We start from the raw sequence: 12,638 nt of genomic DNA on the forward strand, positions 1-12,638 counted from the left end.
ACCCGGCTGTCAGGGGACAAACATGTAAGAAACATGAGAACAGAGAGAACCCAACCAGTAGGTCACAGTTTATCATCCCCCAGTCATCTCCTGAAGTCCATATGGTGAGAGACATCAGTATCTGGTTGTTCATTTACCAGAGGATGCTTATAATCATGCTGATGTGGTCTGTACTCTGCAGTATTTTAGTGACTCAATAAATACCTGAGTTGTTTTTTTAAAAATGCTTTTTAGTTTTTAACAAACATTTAATAGCCTATATGTAATCAATAAATGGCCTTTGCATATCTTAAGAAAAATTCACTCAGAACTCTGATATGTTAACAGTAATAAATAAATCAATAAATACATGCATACACACAAAAATAAGTTAATACATTAACTGTGTTAAGATAAGATTTAGATTTTTAAAAAAGTTGTTTATGTTTTTGCAGAATCCAGTATTGCTCACTGGTTGGTCATTACATTTTGTTAGTTTGATTTCACTGTTTAAAATGACGCCACCTCTTTTCAGACAGAACCTGTGATAATAAAACAATACAAAATTTTTAGCTCCGTGTTAATAAAGCACTTAAAGCTTTAAGTATGGCTAAATGCTTTTTTCAAAATTAAATATATCACTCCTTAGGTGGTAGTGGCCCCAAGTTCAGTAAAGTTGGAAAGATATTCACAGATTCGGACTTCCAGCATCAATAACTCATTAGATATAGGTTGTCAAAACATAAACGGTGCCTCTTTCCCATTGTTGCAAGGCAGACAATGTGCTACAAGCCCAGTTTTATCAAAAGTAGCTGTCTTTCAAGCTACAGGAATAACATTGGTGTCTATGGAGTGAACAGGGTCCGTCTGCAATTTACAAAACCGCTGCAACAGTAAAGAGAGACAAATATTCAATAACTTCACTCTTATACATTGTAGTGTCACTAAAATCACTGCAGCCTTCAACTGGCTCCTGTTGACAAAGTGTTTTAACAGAAATGTAAATGCTGTAATTTGATTCTTTTAATGAACCATGTAACTTGAATGGATGTGATGCTGGTGTGACCACAGTGCACACGTCTGATGTTGCTCACAGTGGTCCAAGGGACGCTCAGGGAGTTTGTGTGTTTGCTCACACTCAGGAAAAATTAGAGGGAACATTGGATGTAAAATAACAAATTAAATCACTTTCCACTAAGTTCCCCATTACAAAAACATCTCTCAAGGAAGTGTGTTAATTCCAGATCATATGACCTGCTCGTTTTGTTTTTTTGGTCATTTTCAGTCTGTTTTGTGGGCAATTTAGATCTTTATGTGGTAATTTTGTGCATTTTTGTGGCCGTTTTCAGTCTGTTTGTGATTATTTTAGGTGTTTTTGTGGTCATTTTGTCATATTTTGTAGTTATTTTGTGTGTCTCTCATCATTTTGTGTCTTTATATGACAATTATTTGTCTGAGTACTTTTCTGTTTTTCTGTGGTCATTTTGTGTCATTTTTTTGTCATTTTCTGGTCATGTTGTGTCTTTGAGATTGTTTTGTGTCTTTGTGCTCATTTTGTTACTTTTTTGGTCATTTTTAGACAGTTTTGTGGGCATTTCAGGTCTTTTGTGCTCATTTTGTGCCTCTTTGTGGCTTTTTTCAGTCTGGTAATTTTAGGTGTTTTGTGGTCATTTTGTATGTCTCTCGTCATTTTGTGTCTTTATATGATAATTATGTGTCTTGTTGAGTCATTTTTGTCTTTTTGAGCCTTTTATGGTCAGTTTGTGTTTCTTTGTCAGTTTGTGTCTCTCTGTGGTCATATTTGGTCATTATCAGTCTGTTTGTGGACATTTGTTTCTTTTTATGATAATTTTGTGTCTCTTTGAGTCATTTTGTGTTTTTCTGTGGTCATTTTATGTCATTTTTTGTCATTTTGTGCAATTTTGTGGTCATGTGTCTTTTGTGGTTGTTTTGTGTATCTGTGCTCCTTTTGTTTCTTTTTTAGTAGTTTTCAGACTGTTTTGTGAACATTTTAGGTCTTTTTGTGGTCATTTTGTGAATTTTTGTGGTCATTTTGCGCCCCTTTGTGTCCATTTTCAGTCTGTTTGTGGTAATTTTATGTGTTTTGTGGTCTTTTTGTGCGTGTCTGTGGTCATTTTGTCATATTTTGTAGTTATTTTGTGTGTCTCTCATCATTTTGTGTCTTTATATGACAATTATTTGTCTGAGTACTTTTCTGTTTTTCTGTGGTCAGTTTGTGTCATTTTTTTTGTCATTTTCTGGTCATGTTGTGTCTTTGTGATTGTTTCGTGTCTTTGTGCTCATTTTGTTACTTTTTCGGTCATTTTCAGACAGTTTTGTGGGAATTTCAGGTCTTTTGTGCTCATTTTGTGCCTCTTTGTGGCTTTTTTCAGTCTGGTAATTTTAGGTGTTTTGTGGTCATTTTGTATGTCTCTCGTCATTTTGTGTCTTTATATGATAATTATGTGTCTTGTTGAGTCATTTGTGTCTTTTTGAGCCTTTTATGGTCAGTTTGTGTTTCTTTGTCAGTTTGTGTCTCTCTGTGGTCATATTTGGTCATTATCAGTCTGTTTGTGGACATTTGTTTCTTTTTATGATAATTTTCTGTCTGAGTCATTTTGTGTTTTTCTGTGGTCATTTTATGTGTCTTTTGTGGTTGTGTTGTGTATCTGTGCTCCTTTTGTTTCTTTTTTGGTAGTTTTCAGACTGTTTTGTGAACATTTTGTGCATTTTTGTGGTCATTTTGCGCCCATTTGTGTCCGTTTTCAGTCTGTTTGTGGTAATTTTATGTTTTGTGGTCTTTTTGTGTGTCTCTGTGGTCATTTTGCAAGTTTTTGTAATTCTTTTGTGTGTTTCGTCATTTTGTATCTTTATATGATAATTTTGTGCCTCATTGAGTCAGTCAGAAAAGACTGGCAAGACTCCAAGGCTTTCTGAGTCATTTAATATAGTGTGTGATTCAAGTGTCATCAGGTTTACTACAATATCTTTAAAAATAACTTTCATTTTCAATTTTACTTAATTGTATATATAATATTTAGAAGAATCTTTCTGTAAAAATACCATGTGGTGTTTGGTTATAGGCGGCCATGTTGATTTTAGGCCTGAAAACAGCAAAAATGTCAACTATGATACAAAAAGTCTCACAATTATATACTGACCCGACTAGTCTTCATGCTAAGCTAAGCTAACTGCTGATGGTTTATATGAAGATGAAAAAGTTACTAAAATTCCCAAATGTTCACAAAGAAAGAGACGAGATGTGTTGACGGAGCTCAGGCTCTGTTAAACAGCTGGTAACCATGGAAACAGTAGTTATCCAGCTTGGTTACCGGCTAACTGACTGCTCTGGAATCATATCATGTCAGGACACTGTGTCTTAAACACACCTGAACTCACCTGTAGTCACCTGGTGTTCGTGGGAAACAGCTTCCTGCCTGGGAATTTTAACTGTTTTCTATTGTTCGGGAATTAGTCTCATTAGAGCCACGGAATACTCCCATCTGTCACACACACACAGCCTACAGTATTAATTAGTTATAATGAACCACCATCTCACCACAACCTGTCATCGGTACACAGCAGCCACCCGATTGGTCGGTAGGTTTACCTGAGAGAAGGTGGGCAGTGGTGAAGGGGGCGGGGCTACACAGAGTAAACCTGTGATTTAGAGTGAAACTGATCCTGCTGTTAGACATCTGTCTCTAGACCCCAGTCACACCGTCTGTTTGTTTGTTTTCAAACTCTGTCTGACGGACCACCAGCCAGTCACATCAAACTTAGCTCCTGATTGGCTAACGTTAAACTACAGGCAGGTGTGTCACAGGTAGAACCCAACCAGGACGGCAAAACCCAAATCTGAAACTAAACGTAGACACTGAGTGCTAATTATCGTTTGAATAATCAATGAGATCGGGCACACCAGGGCAACTAAACACACCTGTAAGCCCCATGAAAAGGGGGCGGGTCCAAACAAAAGGTGTGTATCAGATCCAGATGTAAACACCTGGAAATAAAAGCTGATCTGTTGTTAACAGCGTGTACATCTACAGCTGGTGGATTGTGTTGAGACAGAATCACAGATCTAGAACAGGTAGAATACTGTGACTGTAGATCTAGAACGGTCGACCTAGAACTACACACCCACAGATCTAGAACAGGCAGAATGCATCCAGAATGATACAACTATTTATCTATAACTGGCAGAATGATGTGACAGGAGCCCAACTAGAACACCGCAACCACAGATCTAGAACACATAAAATGTTATGACAAACGCTCGAATGAATGAATGTTGTTGAAACTGAACTTATTTTTCTTAAGAAATTTCAGGATGATCATAATGTTTTGTAAAAAGATAGTTGATTAAATGTTTCATTAAATGTTTACATTTTCAGAATGTACTTTTTTGCACTAAAGCAAAAGAAAAATTCTAGTTGTAGTTATTTCTAGGTTATTATGCTGTGGTTTTATGTGTCCGGCCCACTGGAGATAAAATTGGGCTGATTGTGGAACCTGAACTACAATGAGTTTGACTCCCCTGCTCTGGAAGAACCCACCTAGAATTATAAGAATGCATATCTAGTACAGGTAGAGCCTATCCTGGGTAAACTAACTATAGATCTAAAACATCCAGAGCAGGGCAGTCAGCGAGAGAGACCACTCTTGACAACAACACTATCAATATAGAACATTGCAGAACCCATCCAGGACAATGCAACTCTACATTTAGACTAGACTGAACCCAACTATGATTATCTGACATAGATCTGGAACAACTAGACCCTACCCAGGACGATGTGCAGGGCTGCAGTGACTGGATCTCTGACTCCATGGACAGAACAGGAAACCACATCTGTAGAACCTGTAACAACGGGGAGACAGACGGTTAATAGAAGCTTTGAACACCACATCCAGCAGCTTCTCCATCATGAGGACATTTTGTCTCACCAGCAGGAATGATTCCCAGAGGCAGCGCTGGTTTCACTGGTTTTACTGGAGAATCTGCATCCAGCTGAGCTCTGAGGACCAGAGCGTGACACAGCTCCGCTACCGAGCCGTCTCCACCGACACACACCACCCTGACGGACAGGAGGACAGATGAGTGTGAGGACAGGTGGACAGACAGGTATAAGGACATTCATGTGAGTTGTTTTTGCTGTTCTATTTTTGGAACAGGTAATATCCTCCTGAGAACCAAGAGGAAAAAGTGTCTTTCAATGTAACTTTTTTGTGATTTCCTGCCTTTATGGAACGAAAACAACAACTCACAATTTAGAATTTTATATAAATATGTTTATTTTAGAGACAACAGAACAATTTTACCATAAAAAACAAAACAGTGACACTTTAAAATCTAAACAAGAAAACAAGAATGTCGATCCATTTTCTAATGAAACTTTAAGAAACTAAATTAAAAAACAATAGTGTCAAAAATTAAGACGTTGAATGAAACATAGTAATAAACAACTATTTGTTTATTAAGCTTAACAGAAAACATTCATGAGACTGGTTTGTACCTACAGTGTGTTTACTTTGACAGTTTTCTGACTATTACTCATTTTTGTGTAAATATTACTTCCTGTTTGGTATCATGAGTTTAAATTTTTCCCAGGATTTCTCTTCGTGACTCGTTATTTTTCCAGGAAAGTGAGAAGGTTCATCTCCTGACTTTGTCTTTGCAGTAAACAGACTCCGCCCCTTCGCCCTCCTCCTGTATGGGATTACCTGCAGCTCTGGTCGCCACGGTGACAGCCAGCCTAATTGGCAAATGTAGGTTTCAACCAAATCCTCACCAGTGCAGCCACACACACACACACACACACACACACACACACACACACACACACACACACACACATTCAGGTACACACAGGTGACACAAAACACTGACCAACTCTGCTAACATTTATAATAAAGCGTAATTAAGTTAAATATAAAAACACAACATTTGTAAGAACTTCAAGTACGAAAATACTGATCAGATTCCCATCACTCTATCTGTGATGGTCCGTGTGTGTGTGTGTGTGTGTGTGTGTGTGTGTGTGTGTGTGTGTGTGTGTGTGTAAGCAGCTTTTGTGCTCAGCCCTCATAAAGCTTAATGTGCTTAGAGAAGATTAGCTCAGCATTGCTAAGCTAGCTGCTGAGTGCACATGTGTGTGTGTGTGTGTGTGTGTGTGTGTGTGTGTGCGTGTGTGTGTGTGTGTGTGTGTGATCAGTCTGGGTCAGTCTGTTTGATTATCTGGTTCACTTGGTCTGCTGTGGACGGATGATGTCACCATTTAAACGTGTCATTTCTTACGTAAACACTAAACCTTTACCCTCATTTACCTTTCGCGTGTCAGACGTTTACTTTCCGCTGTAGAGTTTAAGGGACTTTATTAATGTCATGGCGTACTTACTGTGTGCCGTCTGTGATTTCTATCAGTAGAAAGCCTTTTCTGTTTTATCTAACAAGGCTGCATGTTGTTTAGCATGAGATCATTTATGTAGTCATTTTTAAAAATTAACAAAATTCCTCCATTTGCTCGAGCCAGAAACTGTCATAAACCGGAAGAAGCAGCAGATTTTGAAGTACTACTGCCAAGAAAATAAACTAAATCTAAGCGTAAAATTGTCACATTTCATCAATATCATTTTATTCTACATGTTTCATTTAAAAATGAATTGGATGTGCTAAGCAGAATCTGTTAAAAAAAAATAAAATAAAAATTTAAAAAAGGGGACCAACATGTGACAAAACTTCAGGAACTTTTCAGCTGAACTGTTTACAAGTTGGAGAACACAGAGAAGCATGAGAACATTAAAAATGTAAATCTATCTACAGCAGGGTCTATACATAATTGAGTGATACAAATTCCACAATTATTATAGAAACAATCACTTATTAATAAAAAATGACTGGATGTCACTAAAATGTCAGCTATGTTACAAAAAGTCCTACAATTATATATTGACCCGTCCAGAATGACTTGAAAATGATCCATCATTACAGAAAATTAGTCCAGAATGACATGAAGTTTGTCTTAAATGACTCGAAAATTATCCCAAAGACACAGAAATGATCCAAAATGACGAGAAAAGATCCAAGCTGACATAAAACTTGTTGAAAATGACAGATCGCATGACCTGCTCATTTGGTTTCTTTTTTGGTCATTTTCAGTCCGTTTTGTGGGCATTTTAGGTCTCTTTGTGGTCATTTTGTGCATTTTTGTGGCCATTTTCAGTCTGTTTGTGGTAATTTTAGGTGTCTCTTTTTGTAGTTATTTTGTGTGTCTCTTGTCATTTTGTGTCTTTATATGATAATTATGTTTTACTGAGTCATTTTGTGTCATTTTTTGCATTTTTATGGTCATGTTGTGTCTTTTTGTGGTTGTTTTGTGTGTCTCTGTGCTCATTTTGTTTCTTTTTTGGTCACTTTCAGACTGTTTCGTGGGCATTTTAGGTCTTTTTGTGGTAATTTTGCACATTTTTGTGGTTATTTTGTGTGTCTGTGGTCATTTTGCATTATTTTGTGTGTCTCTCCTCATTTTGTATCTTTATATAATAATTTTGTGCCTCACTGAGTCCTTTTGTGGGTTTTTTTTTTTTTTTTTTTGGTCATTTGCGTTATTTTAGAACACAAAATATCAAATTCTATCTGTGTCCAAGAAATCACTTTCAACTAAGTTCCCCATTACAAAAACACCTCTCCAGGAAGTGTGTTAATTCCAGATCACATGACCTGCTCCACATGATGTCATTTCCTCCTGAAGAAAAGCCTGGCAAGACTCCAAGGCTTTCTGACTTATTTAATATAAAGTAGTCAACAGGTTTACTACAATATCTTTAGAAATAACTTTCAATTTTCCTTAATTACATATATAATATTTAGAAGAATCTTTCTCTAAAAATGCCATGTGGTGTTTGGTTATAGGCGGTCATGTTGATTTTAGGCCTGAAAACAGCAAAAATGTCAACTATGATACAAAAAGTCCCACAATTATATACTGACCCAGTACATAGCGTCACCATTTACCAATAATAGTAACGTCTTTAGGCCATTGGAAAAATGTTGTACAAATAGATTTTTTTTTCTTTTTTTGTAAAGTAAGTAATCCAACTTTAATTGTTTCTTTCTTTTTATGAATTCTGGCACTAGAACTTTGTTAGACTGCATTAAATACATTGAGTTCTCTCTCCTTCTAGCCATGGTTGTGCCGTTTCCATGGAGGTGACAGGTGCTAAGAAACAGCCAGAGACAGCTCGGGATTCAGAAGGTTAAAAAATGCAGCTGGAGACAGTTTTCAACTGACTAAGGTTAGTTTGATTAGCCATCTGGCAGCAGCTGATAAAATCTGTCGGTGCCAATTTGTTTGAGCAAAACTGAAGGTCGCCGTATCACCTCCGTCTTAAATCAAACGTGGATTCTTCATAATTAATACGAGTGTCAATGTGACAGAACACAAAGCAAGCGGTTGATCAGAAAGGAGACTATTATTGCCAAAAAAAACTGCTGAGGACACGGTAGCTTTTCCAAATCTCCGAATTTGAAATGGCAACTTCCAGTCCATGAATCAGACGTATTTTGATAGACGACAGACATCTAAACATGATCAAAAAATTTGAATAAACGACATTTTTTGCATCAGGAAATTCAGATTTTCATGGGAAAAGAGCGAAGGTAAAAGACAGGAGTGAGAGAGCAACTACTGACCCATCATATTCATCCAGTCTGCATTCCTTCATCACTGAGAGAGCGTGACCCTTCCTCTCCGTTACTGCAGAGACAGAAAGACAGACAGACAGACAGACAGACAGACAGACAGGTAAACGGACAGAGGAAGCAGATGGAGAGACATCGAGATGGACAGAGATAAAGTGTTCATGCATGTGTGTGGTCAGATGTACGCAAATGTGTGTGGCCGATGGCTGCCAAAAAAAAGTGGGACAACGGATATCACCACCATCTGCCGAGAGGAGAAGAAAGCAGGAGAAAAGAAGGAGAGAAGGAGGGGAGAAGACAAGACAAGAGAGGAAGAGAGGAGGAGTCAGGAAAAGAGATGAGATGTGAGAAGGAGATGAGAGAGGGGAAAGGAAAGGAGAGAAGAGATAGGAAAGAGAGGGGAGGGAAGGAAAGGAAAGAGAGGGAAGAAAGAGAAAGAAGGAAAGGAAAGAGAGGAAAGGAAAGAAAGGAAAGAGAGGAAAGGAAAGGAAATGAAGGAAAAGAAAGAGAGGAAAGGAAAGGAAAGGAAAGGAAAGAGGGAAAGAAAGGAAAGGAAATGAGAGGAAAGGAAAGAGGAAAGGAGAGAGGAAAGGAAAGAGGAAAGGAAAGAGGAAAGGAAAGGAAAGAGGAAAGGAAAACAGAAAGGAAAGGAAAGGAAAAGAAAAGAAAGGAAAGGAAAGGAAAGGAAAGGAAAGGAAAGGAAAGGAAAGGAAAGAGAGGAAAGAAAAGGAATGGAGAGAGGGAAGGAAAGGAAAGAGAGGAAAGGAGAGAAAGGAAAGGAAAAATGATATGAAACCAGAGGAGGAGACGAGAAGAAACACAGGAGAGAGTAAACATTAGGAGAAAGGAGGAGGAGAGAAGAGGAGGTTGTCTCCCTCTGTCACAGCAGATGGGCTAAGCTCCGCCTCCTGTATCAGGTTACCTAGCGACCAGAAGCTGCCATTAACTCTGACTTCTGGACCTCCTCCACATCCACACAGATTTCACACACAGATTTCACACCGTCTTCTCTGGTGTCAATAAAAATCTAACTGCTGAAATCTCTGCAGCACTTCTACCTGCCATCTTTATTACAACGCACGGGAGAAAAAACGAATTTATCAGCAATTTCCCGGTTTGTTTTCAGGAGTGGACAGTTTTCCTGGACTGACCGGTGATGTCGGTGCGGACGTCAGCCAGCTTGAAGAGAGGAGCCACGTGTTCTCTGTAGATGTAAACGGCCTCCTTCTTGTGGCTGCTGGGGTTGATGAACACCTTCACATACCTGGGACGATGGCTGAAACCTGCATGCAAACACACAAACACACACAAACATACACACACATATGCCATGAGCAGGTTGAGTTTTGATCTATAGCAGGAGTGTCAAATTCATCTTAGTTCAGGTTCCACATTCAGCCCGGTTTGATCTCCAGTGGGCCAGACCAGGAAAATCACAGCATAATAACCTGTAAATAACCACCACTCCTAATGTATCCTTTGTTTTAGTACCAAAACGCAAAAAGTACATTCTGAAGATGTTCACATTTAGCCAACTATCTTTTTACAAAACATTAAGATCATCCTGAAATTTCTTAAGAAAAATAAATTCAATTTCAACAACATTCAGCCTCAGTTTATCATTTCCACATTACAACTTCTAGATCGCACAGTGTCTACAAAAGAACACAACATTTAGTCACAGCTATCTGGAACTGAACCATATAGGATTTTACTTATGAAATCTATTATCAAAATGACAGAATTTGGACAAAAAAAAGACAAAAACCAACAAAAATAAGACAAAATATGAGAAAAATGAGACACAAAATGACAAAAGCGAGAAACAAAATGACAAAAAATGAGACAAATGACATGAAACGAAGCAAAAAAGACAAAAAATTTGATTAAAAAGTTAGAAAGCGACAAAAAATGGACAAAAACAAGTAAAAAATGACCTAAAAAAAGAAACAAAAAGGCAAACAACACAAGTGAGACCAAAAAAAATACAAAATGACCAAAACAAGACAAAAAACACGTGAGACAAAAATGAGACACAAAATGACAAAAGAACAATGAGCAATCTAGTATTTTACTTTCTGATCAAAACATTAAACAACACTAAAAAAGCTCTAACATGCATTTTTTTAATGAAAAGCCAGTGGATTATCCTCATTGAACCATGATCTGTAAGAGGTAAACAACACCACTGTCCTAAACATTGATAGAAATGGTGAGTAATGGAGTTAATAATGAGATATAAACAACATTTTTTGGTTTCTGACACTCTTGGATAATTAAACATGACCCAGGAACATCATTGCTGTTCCTGAGAAACAAATGTAACAGAAGGGTTAAGAAACAAAATCAAACTGAACATGAACATAAAAAAACTCTCAACAGTCAGGAGGCAAAGTTCCACTCATCCCACCCAGTCACGAGATATGATTGGAAGTGCTGAGATGTCCTCTACAGAGCACATCGGGATTTAGTAGGGCAGCTCAAATGAGTCAAAAGATATCAATTTTTTAAAAAAAGTCCAGTACAGAGGACATAAATGAATGGGCTGGGTCCCATTTCTGTTATCACACAACAACCTCTTCTCATAGAAAATTGCTGTAAACTAAAATAAACATTCAGGAAAAAATCAACCAAAATCCAGCGAAATTCGCTGGATTTTGGTAGATTTTTTTTTTCTGAATGTTCTTAAAGAAAATATTAGAACTTTGACTGATATATATGGAATCACTTTAGATATTTTTAAGATTTTTGGGGGGAAGATTTTTATAAATTTTTTGAAAATACTTACATTTTTTTATTTTTTTAAATGTTTATTTCTTGCCAAATTTGGGGATTTTTTTTTTTTTTTTTTTAAAATAAAACTTTTAAGGGAAACTTTTAAGGAATTTTTGGAATTTTTTCCCAAAGATTTTGTAATTTTTCATAAATTTGGGGAATATTTTGCTGATTTTTTGGATTTTTTTCAGAGACAGGAACAATATTTTTTGGTGCCCGTAAATGAGGACAACAGGAGGGTATCCATGTAGAGGAGGCCTTTTTGAGAATATCATTTACTGGTTGACAAAGTGTGTGTGTGTGTGTGTGTGCTTCACAGTATCGACTCCAAACTCCACACACACTCAGGACCCCTGTACAGCTCGTCATTAGGCAGATTTAGAGACCGCATTATGAATCCCCACAGACCAGCTCAGATCAATACACACACACTAGCTCCATTATCCAGCTCATTACTATAATCTGCTCCCAAAAGGCCGTGACCTCGCCCCGTTAATGACCCCACGGTGGGCCTCCTGCCATCCCTCCACCCCACGGCTCTGGCCAGGTTCTCCGGAGCTCCTGTGAGGAGCCACCCGACATCTCCTCTCCTGGACCCCCACCGGTCCCAGAAGCTCCACCTCACCGTCGCCCCAAAACTCACACATGAATAAAGCGGAGCATTTAATGGGAGAAAATCAAATCAAGTTTATTTCTATGGGATGTTTTTAGATCAGGGGTGGCAAACTCATTCTAGTTCAGGTTCCACTTTCAGCCCAATCTGATCTCCAGTGGACCGGACCAGTAAAATCACAGCATAGTAACCTGTAAATAACCACAACTTCTACAGAGTGTCTACAAAGGAACACAACATTTAGTCATCTGGAACTGATGATATAGTATTTTACTTTCTGAACAAAACGACAAAAGCCAGACAAAAAAAGACAAAAAACAACAAAAACAAGACAAAATATTACAAAAATGAGAGAAAATGACAGGATCGATCAGTTCTTCATAAAAGTCATAAATACCAACGACTTTCATGCATGAATGAATCATTTTACTATAAGATAACAGAATATTGTAACAGACTGATATTGTTGATGTCGAGGTTTCAGTGTTTATTGTTCAGTTCCAGATTTCCCTAATGTCAGTGAACGTGCCATGTTTAGTTAGCTCATCTCTGATTGGCTGAGAGTCA

General features: G+C 37.7%; 1 protein-coding gene across 1 annotated transcript in view; it reads right to left on the minus strand.

The window, feature by feature from the left end:
- Nucleotides 1-12,638, minus strand: part of cerkl (ceramide kinase-like) — a 54,132-nt gene that overhangs the window by 19,634 nt on the left and 21,860 nt on the right. The window contains exons 4-7 of the mRNA XM_023296107.3: nucleotides 9,835-9,966; nucleotides 8,675-8,738; nucleotides 4,930-5,060; nucleotides 4,769-4,843 (exon numbers count right to left, since the gene is read on the minus strand). Coding sequence (XP_023151875.2) covers nucleotides 4,769-4,843; nucleotides 4,930-5,060; nucleotides 8,675-8,738; nucleotides 9,835-9,966 — 402 coding nt within the window. The remainder of the gene's footprint in view (nucleotides 1-4,768; nucleotides 4,844-4,929; nucleotides 5,061-8,674; nucleotides 8,739-9,834; nucleotides 9,967-12,638) is intronic.

This window comes from Amphiprion ocellaris, chromosome 11, assembly GCF_022539595.1.
Source record: "Amphiprion ocellaris isolate individual 3 ecotype Okinawa chromosome 11, ASM2253959v1, whole genome shotgun sequence".
Lineage (NCBI taxonomy): Eukaryota > Metazoa > Chordata > Actinopteri > Pomacentridae > Amphiprion > Amphiprion ocellaris.